General features: G+C 43.9%; 1 protein-coding gene across 1 annotated transcript in view; it reads left to right on the forward strand.

Moving 5' to 3' along the window:
* PLCB4 (phospholipase C beta 4) overlaps positions 1-16,283 on the forward strand; it is a 378,558-nt gene that overhangs the window by 241,902 nt on the left and 120,373 nt on the right. The window contains exons 4-6 of the mRNA XM_075527830.1: positions 11,503-11,583; positions 12,587-12,646; positions 14,184-14,327. Coding sequence (XP_075383945.1) covers positions 11,503-11,583; positions 12,587-12,646; positions 14,184-14,327 — 285 coding nt within the window. The remainder of the gene's footprint in view (positions 1-11,502; positions 11,584-12,586; positions 12,647-14,183; positions 14,328-16,283) is intronic.

The raw sequence follows: 16,283 nt of genomic DNA on the forward strand, positions 1-16,283 counted from the left end.
ACAGACCGCCTTGTCTGTCTCCCACACAGCAACTGCTGGCTGTGAACCACAGGGGCTGGTGTTAGTAACCGAGCCCTTTAACCACAGTGCCAACAAAGTTCCCAAGTGTGGTCATGACAGCACCTGGGAATTGTCGGGGATGCAGCTTCTCAGGCCCCACAGTATCTCCTGAATCAGGCTGCGGTGCAGAGGCTCGGCGTTCAGGGTGCCGAGAGTCCTCCGGGGGTGCTCCTGACGCAGGCTCATGTGAGGCCCACTAGGCACAAAATAAGGCAGGGAGTGAGTTTTAGACTTCTTGAGAGGGAGAAAAAAAATCCATATAAAGTTCTTTAAAGCAAATCTTCTTCCAACAGCAATGCAGAGAAAGACAAACCTATGGAATGGAAGCAACTTTTCTTTTTTTTGAGAGAGGCTGATTCTAGTAAATTGATGATAATACTTCTTCCCTCCCTCCCTCGCTTCCTGCCATTGAGTCGATTCCTACTTAGCAATGCAATAGGACAGAGTAGAACTGCCCTGTGGGTTTCCTGGACTGTACATTTTTACAGTAGAAAGCCTCATATTTTCCTCGGGTAATAATACAGAGGTGACTTATTGAGCCCGTCATGTACCAGACACACAATCCATCTGTAAACTCTTCACACGAAGTGCTTGTAAGGATTAAATGAGATTATTTTCTGCATTTTTCATGAGGAAAGAGGAGCTCAAATCAGCTAGTAGTAAATTGCCAACGGTCTAACATGCAGTCCTTGATGGGACCGGATCACAGAACTGAGAGTGAGAACATTACAATGCAGAATGGCTGCTAATATAGAAACGCATTTTTACTTTACATATGACTTTTATGTCGTTAATTAAATTTTTTAACTTTTTCCATTCAAATATTTAATTCAAAAAAGATTCTGGTCGATTTAACTTTTTTAATCAGAAGTTTGCTTTATCTACTCCAGATTATTATGACACTACTTCCAGGACTTCTTAATCTGATTCTCTCAGAGGATGGGAGATTGAATCCATTTATTTTTCACATAATTGCTGCTCTGTCTTCTGATCAATAAATGCCAACGCTTTTGGAGACTGTAATTTCAAAATAGAAATCCAGTAAAATGTACAGTATTAAAAAGAACCTAATACTTTCGTTCAGTCAGTGAAATCCACTGCCATCAAGTAGAATCCAACCCATAGCTACTCTTCGGACAGAGTAGAAGACTTTCTGAGGCTGTGAATCTTTACAGAAACTGACTGCCTCGTTTTTCCTCTTGTGAAACAGCTGCAAGGGTCAAACCACTAACGTGTCCATTGGCAGCCTGTGATAGGTAGGCTTATTGGGCCAACCTGGCCAATAAGCACATGTGGGATTAATGGAAGGGCTCTTTGATGATCGGACCAGTGTGTGGCTTCCTTATCCGGTTCTTTGCCTCATTTTGCAAGCTACACTACTTGGACCCAACCCGTGGACTATGTCGCTATAGTGTGAGGTCCCTTAAAGACCTGCTTCCCCACCCTACTGATGTATACATTGCTTGAGCTGGGGACTGTCGGGCCCTGTCATCTGGATGACTGTTGGTGACCTGCCTTGCTGTTTGCTGCCTGTGGCTGGATTGTCTGAATTGCTCTACAGAGGACTCAGCTGTCTGCTTCCTCGACTTGCACCTGGCGGCCCTCGTGACGTGAAGGACTGTCAGTGTATTAGCTGTCTCACGGAAGTGACTTGCACTGAGCCATTTGTACTGCTCTGTATACTAATTAGCTGTTTATTTCTTATGTTGTATCTATCTATCTATCAAACCGTAAGTGTCCTGGTCTTGTTTCTTTAGAGAGCCCTCTCTACAATACAGGCCAACGCTTTATCTATTGTGCCAGTGGGGCTCCTTCGGTCAATGGAAAGAGATATAAATGTTTTTACAAGATAATATTTTAATACATAGTGTTCATAAAAATTCAAATGGATCCTTATAAATTAATGAGAACATGGCTTGTAGCTAAGTGATTGCTTTGAGTCACTCGGTGCTTGGTCAAAATCACGTAAGGGGCTGCTGCAGGCTAACTTCCTGGCATCCAGCGAGTTACCCTGAGGACGACTGTGCTGGGCCTCGGCTTCTCTACTGCTGTGGATTCTCTTCTACCCAGAACTCAAAAGGGCAGATGGTTTTCTTAACGTCAATGACAGACAAAAGAGACCCTCCTTTTTGGATGCTCACCAAAGCCAAGTTGTCTGGAAATTATTTGCAAATAAACAAAAGGCTTTTTGTATTGGGGGTAAAATCTTTGCCAAAGAGGCCTTTCTCAAACCTTGGAATACAGATAGTTTGTAAGGACGTGGGTTTGGAGTTAGCAATAAGAGGTTCAATTCTGGCTGTGCTCCTCAAGAGCTAGGACAATAAGGTAGTCATCAGCTTTGGAAAATCAGGTTTACAAAAAAAAAAATTTTAACAAATAAAGACACCGCTTTACAAATAACAGTAAGCTATTTGCCGTGGAATCCAGCCAGGCCCGGCACATGGTCACCCTTTCCGACAGAGTGGAACTGCTCCATAGCTAGTCCCAGGCTGTAACCGTAAGGAAGTCGAAGGCCACGCCGTCCTCTCCCATTTTCCCAGACTTCCTGGTCTGGAGGTGCTCCTAAGCAATTTCTCGGCGCTCTCCCAGTTCTCATTTGAGCTTTCCCTGATCCTTTGCATTTTCTCTTCTGCCTGGGCATCTGCTTCCTTGAGGCCTAACTGCTGACACTGGCCTTCCTCCATGTGGGGGGCTACGCTTCTGAGACTCGGAGGCAATTTTCTGATGCCCAATCTGTGCTCACTGCAGACTTCTCTACGTGGTGTTTCATTGTCCCTGTGGACATGTTCCAGTAACTTGTGAACTCCTTTTAGATTTATTGCAGCTGCGTAGAGCCAGCCTCGGCCCCGAGGGCCACTGGGGACTGTGTATTTTGGAGACCAACTATAAGCGAGTTCCGAAGACAAAAGTGGGAAGGGAGTGACATACCCTCTACCTATTGTGAAAATAGGCAGGTTACAAGTGGGGTCATTTATGTGGGAAGTGCACACAGTCAAGGGGAAACGCCGTGAAAGTCAATGTGATTCTTTTCCCTTCAGTGACTCCAGCCAGCATTGTCAACATCTTGTCATGAACCCAAAACCAAACCCACTGCCTTTGAGTTGATTCTGACTCACAGGGACTGAATAAATCAAAACCAAACTCGCTGCTATCCTTGCAGTTGATGGCGTCTCATCGTGCCCCTATAGGACACAGTAGCGCTACCCCTGTGGGTTTCCGTAACCCTTTACAGGGGTCGAGAGCCTCGTCTTTGTTCCACAAAGTGGCTCCTGATTTCCAACTATGACCTTGCAGCTGCAGCCCAATGCCTAACCACTATTAGGCTTCTTGTAAGCCACTGTAAGCCACCCAGACTCCGAGTAGGACAGAGTAAAACTGTCCCATAGGGTTTCCAAGGCCGGCATCTTTATAGACGCAGCCTGCCATATCTTGCTGCTGAAGAGCAGCTGATGGTTTCATACTACTGACCTTGCTGTCAGCAACCCAATGCATAACCACTGAGCCACAAGGGTTTCTACTGCCTCCATAGCAATAGCAATATATATTCCAGGTGTTTCACAGCCTATTGGGGCTCATGACTGCCACGATGGGCAATGCCAGTAGAGAACATTGCTATCAGAGTGGAGAATCCGTTGGACAGTGTTCACTGATCTAGTCCAGGCATCGGCAAACTTACGGAAGAGCCAGTCCCAGACAACAATGTAAAACTCATTTGAGAGCCATAGATATATGTTTACAAACAATTTAAATCACCGTTATCTGAATAATGTCCTTTAAAAGCTTTAGGTTTTACTTCAGAGCCACATGCAGGTACCGAAAGAGCCACTTGCAGCTCCGCTTGCCAGCCCCGATCCAGTGGAAAACCTTACAGAATTGTTGTGAGATTCCATGCTTTGGGATTTGTGAAATGTCGAACATGAGTAAGTCAAGTGAAAACTGTTCCGAGTATTTAAACATTCTCATTTTTAATTCTTTGAGCTCCCAGTGAGGTTGGTCTCAGTTTCCCCAGTTTACAGAAGAGAAAACGGGAGCCTGACCGGATGAAGTAAGCTAGGCGCAGTTCTCCCACACTGTCGGAGAGGAGGCCAACAACTGAACTAGGGAACGGCGAAGCCTGGGCACCACACCGTTGCAGGCTGGCCTCCTGTGCAGCTGCTCTTGATCCAAAAGCCACACAAACTGTTACAGCATCGGAGTGCCCCCACTCCGTCTCACTCACTTCCACCCACTAGCCAGCTTGCCCAGTAAAAGGACAGAGGAGCCCTGCACACCCAATGTTTAAGTGAAGAGTTAACGCATTTGTTCACTAATCCAAAACAGCTACCCTTCCCTGGCAGTAGCACTCCCCGGATGGTATGGGTGATTGGACACCTGGCTACTAACGGAAAGGTTGGCAGTTTGAAGCCACCCAGAGGCACCTCAGAAGAAATACCTGGTGATTTGCTTCTCAAACACCCAGGCTCGCTATGAGTCAAAATCAATAAAGCTAGGAAGCAGTAAGAGTCTCTGACTATACTGTATTTGATGGTGTTGGCCTCTCTCCAGGAGGAAACTACAACCATTCACAACGAACACAAGTAATGATGGTAGAGAGGCCAGGGAAGAGAGTAAAAAATAACCACAAAGCCAAGTTAAAATGAAAAATGCCTCTTCTGTGCTATCTTCACCCAGACACATTCCTCTTTGTTAGCATACTCAGTCAACTGAATCCCACTTAACATTTATAATAACAATTTAAACTGAAACAAAAGAGTATCTTCCACTGCATTTGAAAGTAACGTAAATCCTTGAAAGATAAGATGTGAGACTGAGTAAGATAAATTGTAATACCTAGTGATGTTGAAACAACATCTGTCAGGGAAAATGTCTATTAAAATAATGTGAAGCCACAGCTGGTCTGGTTTGGTTTTCATGTGTCCTTGAAGAAGTCGGAGCCGTGTCTCTGGAAGCTCGTAGTGGATCAAGCCCTTGGGAAAGGGATCCTGGAGCCTGAAGTAGCTTCTAGCCATTGGGATTCTAGCAGAAGTGATTTTTCATGTCTCATTCAAACACAGTGTCCACCGGCCCCCAACTTGTTCCGCAGTCTCACGAAAGAAGCTCTTCGTCCTCTCTGTGCATCTCCCGGAGTGGCCGAAGGAACGAGCTGGGCAGGATGAACTAACATCTCCTTGAGCTGTGAAGTGTGACTGATGAATGGCAACTGAGTCAGAAGGGAAATGACATTCTAGGCCCCTGGGAAAAGCTCCGGGTTTGTTGCCTTACCAGAGAGTTCTGTACCATTTGTCAACTGCGAGACAAACAGGTTTGAAAAGGAGAGAGGACCTGGCTTCCTTGTGTTTATTTTGAACTATGTCCCCTGCAGTACCCAGACTGCAGGGGGTTCTCTTGACAGTGGGATTTAGGATCTTATTTCCCTGATTTAGTCATGGAGGCCCTGGTACTCGTAAACAGGTACCAAGGTGGTACCAAGGTGACCCTTAAAACTGCTGACCGTGAGACACGAATTAAGGCCCTGAGGCTTTTACCTGCCAGAGTCCCATCCTCACGCTTCTTAGCTGGGGGGGGGGGGGGGGGGCGAGGAGAGACTTAAGAAGGTTCTTCTATTTGAGCTCCTTTCCATCCGACGGCCACCTGCGCTTCGTGATTGCTTTCTGATGTTTCATGGGTATGTCGAGCATATCTGGTCCGAGAACATTTCCCCTACAATTGATGAGCTTCTCTTTTGTGGGGCTTTGTCAGGAACCTTGGCTTTCGCATTAGGACTTCTTTATAGGCGGGAAGAGCGATTAAGGAACTAGAACAAGACTGGCATGTTTTACATTGGAGAGTGTCTCAAAAGGAGGGAACGGCAAGCAAATCCAGTTGGAAAAGGAATTTATTTGGCAGTTAACGATCAGAATGCACCTCTGATGGAGTCAGTCAAACGTGGACGGAACAGAGATGGTGGACCTGAATCAGGCCTCCAGTGAACTCCCTCCATCTCTCGTCCTGGTGGGTGTGGAACGCCCTCCATCTCTCGTCCAGGTGTGGAACTCCCTCCATCCCTCGCCCAGGTGTTGAAAGCCTTTCTCTGCAGACAGGGAGCATTGTAAAGCCCATGATGGCAGATATAGTGTGGTTAACATATAACACCTTATCGTTTGTCTCCCTTTTGACCCACTTTAAAGTTGTTTCAGTTTTTAATATTTCTGCTTTCTATACTTTTTTAACCTGTTTTCTGTTGAGGCTTTCTCTTTGATTTTGCCATTGCTGTGGGTTTTCTTGATTCTTGTTCTTGATTGGTATGTTCCCACAACACCTGAGCGGTCATGCTGTTGATAGAGACACAGCAACATTCATCTATTGCGTCACAAACTTCTCTTTGGCCAACGGAAAGGAGATCTAATGCTATTCCATTTAATTAAACTTTGTTTAATCATTTTATTGGGGGCTCATACAACTCTCATCATAATCCATACATACACCAATTGTACAAAGCACATTTGTACATTCCTTACTGCCATCATTCTCAAAACATTTTCTCTCCAATTAAGCCCCTGGCATCAGCTCATTTTACCCCCTCCCTCCCTGTTCCCCCCTCTCTCATGGACCCTTGATAATTTATAGATTATTATTTTGTCATCTCTTACACTGTCCGACGTCTCCCTTCGTCCACTTTTCCTGTTGTCCGTCCCCCAGAGAGGAGGTTATATATAGATCCTTGTAATCGGTTCCCCCTTTCTACCCCACCCTCTCTCCACCCTCCCAATATCGCCACTCTCACCACTGGCCCTGAAGGGATCATCCGCCCTGGATTCCCTGTGTTTCCAGTTCCTGTCTGTACCAGTGCACATCCTCTGGTCTGGCCACATTAGGAAGGTAGAATTGGGATCATGATAGTGGGGTGGGGGGGGGGAAGCATTTAGTTACAGTCTTTACAGCTTTGCTAAAGTTTATCAACAGAAACTTCTAACTCAAGAGTTACAATATCTATAACTATTTAAAGTCTAGGGATTTCCTTTTTTTTTTACTGAGCCATTTCTTTTTTGGCTTTAAAAAATCATTTTATTGGGGGCTCATTCAACTCTTATCACAATCCATATATCAATTGAATCAGGCATGTTTGTACATATGTTGCCCTCATTCTTTTCTAGACCTTGTTTGGCTTTTAATCATAATGCTATTACATTTTTCTTTTTTAAAAAACATTTTATTAGGGACTCATACAACTCTTATCACTATACATACATCAATTGTATAAAGCACATCTGTACATTCTTTGCCCTCATCATTTTCAAAGCATTTGCTCTCCACTTAAGCCCTTTGCATCAAGTCCTCTTTTTCCCCCTCCCTCCCCACTCCCCCTCTCTCATGAGCCCTTCATAATTTATAAATTATTATTTTGTCATATCTTGCCCTGTCCGGCGTCTCCCTTCACCCCCTTTTCTGTTGTCCGTCCCCCAGGGAAGAGGTCACATGTAGATCCTTGTAATCGGTTCCCTCTTTCCAACCCACTCACCCTCTACCCTCCCAGTATCGCCCCTCACACCCCTGTTCCTGAAGGTATCATCCACGCTGGATTCCCTGTGCCTCCAGCTCCTATCTGCACCAGTGTACATCCTCTGCTCTATCCAGACTTGCAAGGTAGAATTCGCATCTTGGTAGTTGGGGGGGGGGGCGTTGAGGAAGCATTTAGGAACTGGAGGAAAGCTGTATTCTTCATCGGTGCTACATCATACCCTGACTGACTCATCTCCTCCTCTACAACTCTCTGTGAGGGGCTCTCCAGTGGCCGGCAAATGGGCTTTGGGTCTCCACTCCGCACTTCCCCCTTCATTCACTATGGTAAGTTGTTGTTGCTTTTTTGATGATGATGATGCCTTATACCTGGTCCCTTTGGCACCTCGTGATCGCACAGGCTGGTGTGCTTCTTCCATGTGGGCTTTGTTGCTTCTGAGATAGATGGCCGCTTGTTCACCTTCAAGCCTTTAAGACCCCAGACACTATCTCTTTTGATAGCCGGGCACCATCAGCTTTCTTTACCACATTTGCTTATGGACCTGTTTGTCCTCAGCGATCGTATCATGGAGGTACTATCCAGACTATAAAGTACTCTATAGTACTAAATTCCTCAACTCCTAATTCTTCTTCTTAATGTGTTTTAAAAGGTTTCTTTACTGGTTTCAATCCTCTGTGCCAGATATGTAGCTGAGACCGCTACCTCACCTGAAGGACTTGCATTCATTCTCTTAGGCCAATCAATGTCTAGCACGAACTTCTGAGAAAAGCCTTTTCCACAGGGGAAAATGCCATTTTTGAGATTAAAAAAAAAAAGGTCACATTAGCTAGTGTTAACATTTTACTACCACTTTTACATATTTGAATCATACTTTATTAATAAAAGACCACTTACTACATTTTAACTGTGTACTAAGTTCTGAGCATTCACCACTTCACTTAACTCTCCTGGGAAGCCTAACAGGCAGGTATGAATGCGTGCAGCTTTTAGCTTTTAGGATTCTGCAACTTCAGGAAGGGCCTCCAGAAGCAAGCACGTCAGCAGCAGCAAAGCTGGGATAGGAATTCAGATCCATTTGACTCCAAAGCAAAGGTCACACCATGCCTCGTCTGCTGCCTTATTAATGGTCCTATCTGCAGGGCTGATCATTGGCCCGGTACAGAATTGAACTGAGTAAAACAGTTCTTAAAAAGCTGGATCTCTGGTGCCTGTCCCTGTAAAGATTTACTCTCAGAAATCCTAAGAAGCAGTTCGACTCAGTTCTATAGGGCGACTGTGAGTTGGAATCAAGTCATGGCAGTGAGTTTTGGGTCAACAACTATCCAAACTTGTTCAAGCGCCTAGCAGGTCTAGAACCCCTAGCACTTTGTGGTGGCCAGCATCTTGACATTGGAGTCCCTTTGACGAATGTAACTGCTGCTTTGGAGTTAGGAAGATGCATTTTGTTGGGAGAAACTAAAAATCAAAACTATCCTTAAATCTTAACCCTGTAATGACTGCTTATTTGCTTTTAGTCACTGCCTTGATCCATCATGTGCCAGAAAGATTCCTTACTGCAGGCAGTGTAATTATCTGGTTCTTTTGACCGTACAAAGAGCATGCGGCTTTGTTGACCCGTGGGGGCCAAGACTCAGGGGAATGCAAATAAAGAGGGCATTTGGGTTGGTTTCCTGAACATCCTTTTTCTCGTGGATGTTCAGGTGTTCCTAAAGGCAATGTGGCTGTTGTTTTAGGTGCCTTGGAGTTGATCCCACTGTGCACAACAGAACGGACCGCTGCCCAGTCCTGCCCCGCCCTCACTGTTGTCCCTGAGTTGAGCCCGCTGTTGCAGCCGCTGCACGGCGTTGGTCCATCTCACTGAGGGTCTTCCTCTCTTCCGCTGACTCTCCGCTTCACCAAGCATGATGTCCTCCAGGATGTTTTTTTTCTTTCATTCTTTTTTCAAATCATCTCATGCGGTGCTTTTACAGCTCAGAACGATCCAGACATCAATTATATCAGGCACATCTGTATGTATGTTGCCATTAACATTTTAAAAATACTTTCTTTCTGTTTGAGCCCTGGGAAGCACCTTTTTTCCCCTGTCCCCTCACCCTCATGAACCCCTGATAAATTTTAAATTACTATTATTTTTATATCTTACACCACCCGCTGTCTCCCTTCACTCATGTTACTGTTGTTCATCCCACTGGGAAGCATGGGGGGGAGTCATATGTCAATCATTATAGTAGGTTTCTCCTCCTTCTCCCCCCACCTTCCCCTTCCCCTCGTGGTAGTGCTACTTCCATTACTGTTCCTGAGGGGATTTATCTGTCCTGGATTCCATGTGTTGAAAGCTTTTATCTGTACCAATATACATGATCCTGCCCAACTGGATTCGTAAGGTAGAACTGGGGTCATGATAGTGGGGGTGGAGGCGGGAGCATTAAAGAACTAGAGAAATGTGTGTTCTGTCAGTGCAATGCTGCGCTCTGGCTGTCTCTTTCTTTCCTTGGGACCCTTCTGTGAGAGAATGTCCAGTTTTCTAGATGGGCTTTGGGTCTCCACTCTGACCCCCTTCACTTGCATGAAGATATTTGTTTTGGGCCTTCTGATGCTTCATACCTGATCCCGTCAACACCTTGTAATCACACAGGTTGGTGTGCTTCTTCCATGTGGGCTTTGTTGCTTCCCTGCTAGATGGCTACTTGTTTAACTTCAAGCCTGTAAGACCCCAGACACTAGATCTTTTAATAGCTGGGCACCATCAGCTTTCTTCACCACCTTAGCTTATGCATCCATTTTGACTTCAGCAATCAATTGTGTCGGGAAGGTGAGCATCACAGAATTTTATTTGAACAAAGATTTCTTGCATTGAGTATTTGAGTGGAGACCCAATGTCCTCTGCTACCTTAATGCGTAACATTGAAATATGTCTTCGTGGTATTTTCATTTGCCTCCTATGCATGTGAAAGTGGGACATTAAATAAGGAAAACCGAAGAAGAATCAATGTGTTTGACCAGTAGTCCTGAAGAATATTGAAAGTACCATTGGCTGCTAGAAGGTCAAACAGATCTGTCTTGGAAGAAGTACAGCCAGAGTGCTCCTTAGAGGCAAGAATGGCGAGACTTCATCTCCCATACATTGGCCAAGTTGTCAAAAGAGACCAGTCCCTGGAGAAGGACAACATGACTAACTATAATGGTGCTTTCTTACTAAAAATCAGGAATCCATTGGGCAAGTCTTCATCTTTTTGACCCTAGGTAATAAGATCAAATTACCCGCCCAAAATTTCCTACGCTGTAATCTTGATAGGAACTGATCTGCAGGCCTCTTCTACCATGAACCCTTTGACCTTTCTGGGAGTACCTGAAAACTGAACCACTGCGCCATCAGGGCTCCTGCAGTTCAGATGTTGAAGCTGCTGGTCCAAGAACTCCATTTTGAGGAGCCCAGAGAGCTACTCAAGCCGTGGTTTATAAGACATGACATGAGGTTGGTCATGTATCAGCAATCTCCAGAATGCACATCTGAATGCTGAATTATACAAACAAAAGACAAAACCAACACACACAAAACACAGTAGCATTTTTTTTAAATCTGGTTTTTAACAAGATTGTGAATGAGGGTAATTTTTCTTGGGGGGGAAGGGGGGGGAGATCAATTGACTATAGCTTGGGAGTCTTTCAGCTGCTTTTCCAGATCTTGGAGAAATGTTCTTACCGGTGCCTTTCAGGATCAGTGTATTTTGTTCTTACACCCTCCCATAGAAGATGCCTTTCAATTCAAAACTAAGATAAATTTAAAGTGTTTCTGTAATATAATCGAAGATAGGGTCATTCGATTCAGAATGCCAAAGGGTGAGTTCTTACTTTCTCTTCTTTAAAGGCTAACACGTATTTGCATTTTTATTGCATGCAAATGGATGAGTCACAGAGATCAACACCACCTTTCTGTTTCACAGGAATCCTTTGTGTTTGAACCCAATTGCCTCTTCAAAGTGGATGAATTTGGCTTCTTTCTGACTTGGAAAAGCGAAGGCAAGGTATGGCATAGAAATAGCGAGACATTCTTATCTGCTGTCTGATTTAAACTGCTTTTACTTCTCCACACGATCAAGAAGTCTCAGGTAGGGCATGGCTGTAAGCTTGTTCAGTAAATCTTTCAAGAGAGTGAAGATATGTTTCCATGTGCCTGGCACTGGGAGTATGGTGGGGATCAGGAGCATTTTCCTGTCCCTCAGAGGTTCCACCCTAGGCTTCAAGTCAAGCATCCAGAAAGAAATAAAGAGGGAAACAGTTGCAAATAATTCAGTGTTGTTAAAGAAAAGCTCAAGGAGTAGGCAGTTACAAGAGGTTAAAACAGGTGTGCCTGATTTAATCCTGGGAGTTAAAAGGGTCCAGAAAAGGGAGTTGTTCAAGTGGAAGTCTAAAGTCCATTAAGAGTGTCCCCTTAGCTCAGTGCCTGATGACAGCATGTAGAGCTGAGCTGAGTTGAGAAAGTGGACTGAAAAGCATGTATGAGTTAGTTAGCATTAGTGCCACTTTATATTCACAAGGCACACACACACATTTCATGTAATACAGACATGATTAATGATCTATGTACAAATTAACATGTTAAAGTAATTATTCAAAGTTATCATCATACATATGAATATTTAAATGCGATGCTTGGGGTCATGATTGTTTTTAAGTTGGATATTATTGCTGTTATTTATTTCATTACTTCTACTTTACTCAAGAGCCTTGGTGGCCCCATGGGTTAATCACAGTGCTTTAACCACAAAGGCTGGTGGGCCAAAGGATCCTGGGAGAAGAAAGAGGCAGCCTGCTCCCATAAAAATTTCATCTTAGAACCCAAAGAAGCAGTTCTACAACGTCCTACAGGGTTGCGGAGTCCAAATCAAGTCAATGGCAGTAGAGGGTAGATCTACCTTATTCTCGTCACGATTCCAATTCCTCATCACAAGCCTAGTTGCGCACCTTGTCTGGGCTGCAGGTCTGGTGGAACCTCAGCTCACTTGCTGTGTTGCCGTCTCTCTGCAGGAAGGCCAAGTGCTGGAGTGCTCGCTCATCAACAGTATTCGGCTGGGAGCCATACCCAAGGTACAAGTGATCCCTGTCTGCTGCTCTTCTAAACGCAGGTTTACCTAGGTTGGAAGGGGTCCTCAGAAACCATGTAACACACCCCTTCTCCAAAGATCATTGGATGTCAACTAACGAGAGCTATGGTGTAGAAATCCTCTTTCCTATAGTTGAGTGAATTAGATTGCATTCCATATAGCTATATTTTAAATGTTATGAATCCTTTAAAACCTTGTGTGAGATCTAACTATATCAAAGAAACATTTCCCTTCACTGATTCCCTAATTCTGAGTTCCCAGTTCCCTAATTCTAAGCCTAAAACCAACTCTAACCGTAACACTAACCCTTACCCTCTTAATTCTAAACCTAACCCTTACCTTTACCTTAACACTAACTTTAAGCCTAACTCCAACCCTAACCCTAAACCTAAGTCTAATACCACCTCTAGCCCTAACCCTAACCTTAAGCCTAATCCTAAATCTAAAAACTAACCAAACCCTAACCCTAATTCTAAACCTAAGTCTAATGTCAACCCTAACCCTAGGTCTAACAGCAACCTTAACCAAAACCCTAACCCTAACCAAAACCAAAGCCCCTGTTTTTGAGAACCCAGTGATTCACTTCTAGTTTGTGGTGGATGTGAAATGTAAATAGCCAGTTATTACCCTATTTGTGTATCTGCCAACCTTGGCTGACCTTGGCTGACCTTGAAGGCTCCGTTTGCCACTGAGAGAGGGAGGGGGGAGTGAGGGAGCGCATGCATTAGCATGTTCTTCACAGGGATTGATTGGCTTGAATAAGATTTTTGCATAGTGGTGCAAAGAATTTAGAAGATGTTTTCTTTTCAGATATCTCGGCACAATATTTATGCCCTTTTTCATAATAGAACTACAGGTTTTTAGAGGCTCCAAACAAAATTAATATTTCTGACTTTGTGATTGTGTGTGTGTGTGCTTAAGCTATCCTCTTTATAGGAGTGAGGTTCTCTGTGTAACTCTCTGTTGGCAGTATAACCTTGAGGTCTTTTGGAGAGCAGGGACATGATTTTATTTTCTAATTAAGGTAATTTTGTGTAGCTTTCATTCCAATGGAGGACACCAACCCTTTTAGAGATGAAAATTTTCATTCTTTGCAATCCAGGCTACTTGAAGGATTAAAGCTTGAAGGTTAGGGTTTAGGTTACTTTTGAACTTGACCTGTGATCGCTGGTAATGGTAATGTTTTGCTTGTCCCAATTATCTGTGGGAAACCTCAGCAGTTGTCCTCTGCAGTGGAAGACCCCTTCCCTCTTTGTAGACACAAACGTGGATGTTACCCCGTTATCTTAATCCATAATCAATGACGTCACAATATCTTTCTTTAAAACAATACTAAGTAGTTTGTAATGTTACAGATTTAGCCTCTACCAGTTCTAGGCACATGCAAGCTCTCTAGGTATTTTAGACAAAGCATTTGTCCCATATATGTTAATATCTAAATCTGTGTTTCCTTTTTTACAGTTTTTCCTCTATGCTCTGTGGCCTAACATCTCTTCCCTGTATTTTAAACCTTTGTACAGGACCCCAAAATCCTGGCTGCTCTTGAAGTTGTTGGAAAATCAGAAAATGACCTGGAAGGGCGAATAGTGTGTGTCTGCAGCGGGACGGATCTGGTGAACATCAGTTTCACTTACATGGTATCTGAAAATCCAGACGTAACTAAGGTAACCTCAGTTTAACAGCCTGCTACCTCCTTCCTACCTTTATATACACATATGTATATATACACACACACACATAACTTATTATGCAAAATGTGACTACAGATTGTAAAAACATTAAGCAAGCCAGCAGGTCTAATGTGCCCACATATATTGGAGGAAGACCACACCCCCAGGGAGACTGCCCAGAGTAGCTCTCATCATGGAAATGATGACATTATATTGGATCGTGGGAGATTCTTACATCTTAACGGTCCAACCACCGAGAATCCTGGTCCAGCCAAGTTGACATAAACCTTACCTATTACCTGAGCCAAATATGTCATTTAAATGTTTCTGCACGTCATGTTGATGAAGTCAAAAAAGGCAAGTGAAATTTATTTTCAGTAATCTGTTTTATTCAGCTTCTCACTGCCGTCAAGTCAGTGCCGACTCATAGCAACCCTGTTGGACAGGGTAGAACGACTGCCCCTGTGCGTGTCTCAGACTGCCTGCACCCACCGCGACACCAGAGCTCGCCTGGTTCAACCGAACCTCTCTAAAATATCATAATTATGCATGAGATTTTAGACTCTTCTGATCATATTACCATTTCAGTAATGATGTGGATTTTTCAATTCAAATGCTAACTAGCCACATAGAGCTAATGGCTGCCACCAGAAATGCCTGCTGACCATGCACAAAGGGAAAGGTTAACTAGATACCAGTATCTTGAACCACCTGAATTTTTGAAAAAGAACCGTTCTACCGATCTGTGCCTTCTGGCTTTTGACAACCTGTCAGTAGCACCAGACGTGGCATGCGCCCCAAACACAAAATCCACTGCTCTCGAGTCACTTCCTAGTTAGAGTGACGTTGCTCTCCAGGATTGGTGCTGGAGAGCTCAATTGCCTCCGTTTGCATCCTCGCTCTTCCGCTTTCTGGCCGTGTGACTGAGACTCAGGACGTCCCCTCTCTGCGCCTCCCTTTCTTCATCTCTGAAATGGGAAGACTGCAGAGAGAGCTACTCTTGGAATATTTTGAAGATCCTGTTAGCGATTACGTAGAAAGTGCTGACTAAACCGCTTTCCTCTTTGAAGGCCCACCAACATGTGTTAGCTAACGTGGTCACAGGCACAGACATGTAGAGCTGGAAGGACTTCGGGGCTTCTCACCACCTCATTTTTCCGATGTGGGAGCAGTAAAGGATGTCCCCAAGACCACAGCAGACTAAGGGCAAGATCCCGCCTAAACCTGCCGGATTTTGATTCCCTACTTGATGCTGCCAAACATATATTGTGCCCTGAATGAGTCCTGGGAACATGGCTCAGATCATGAAATCTTGTAATATCTTCCGTGTGATTTGATTGATATCTGTCTTAACCCAATTTCTGTAGGAGCCTTTGCTCTAAAACCTATACTTAAAACTCAATAGTGCATATGTATGTGTGTTTGAGTGGAATGAGGTACATACTAAAAACACAGATACTGTTTTAACTCTAGTTAACATTTCCATTGAAAGAGTGATACGTCAGACCAGAATGGACTATAAAATAATCTAGTACTAGATTTTTAACTCAAACTCAATGTTAATTAAGCTGCTTTTATTGATGAAACTAAATGCTTTCACTTCTGGGAACTCTTACTTAGAATTCTATAGTTCACTGCTTAAATCTTAACCACACTGTCCAAAGAAGAGAGTTCATAATTAATTACCCGGGCATGTCCTTATCCTAACTGACACTTGGAGAAGAAAGTGAACAAAAGTTCATATTAAATATATATGTGGATGACCTTACCCACTTCCTGATTTCAAAGCCTACATTAATCCGGTTCATAATATTTACCTCCACCGACACTGGCAGCAATTTCTCTACCACTGACATTTTATTTATATCCTTGAAGATGTGTACTCTGCCCCTTGCCGAATATACAAGCCATCAACGTGGGAAGATTGATACAGCATACACATAGATAAAA

Source organism: Tenrec ecaudatus, chromosome 12 (genome assembly GCF_050624435.1).
Source record: "Tenrec ecaudatus isolate mTenEca1 chromosome 12, mTenEca1.hap1, whole genome shotgun sequence".
Classification (NCBI taxonomy): Eukaryota; Metazoa; Chordata; class Mammalia; order Afrosoricida; family Tenrecidae; genus Tenrec; species Tenrec ecaudatus.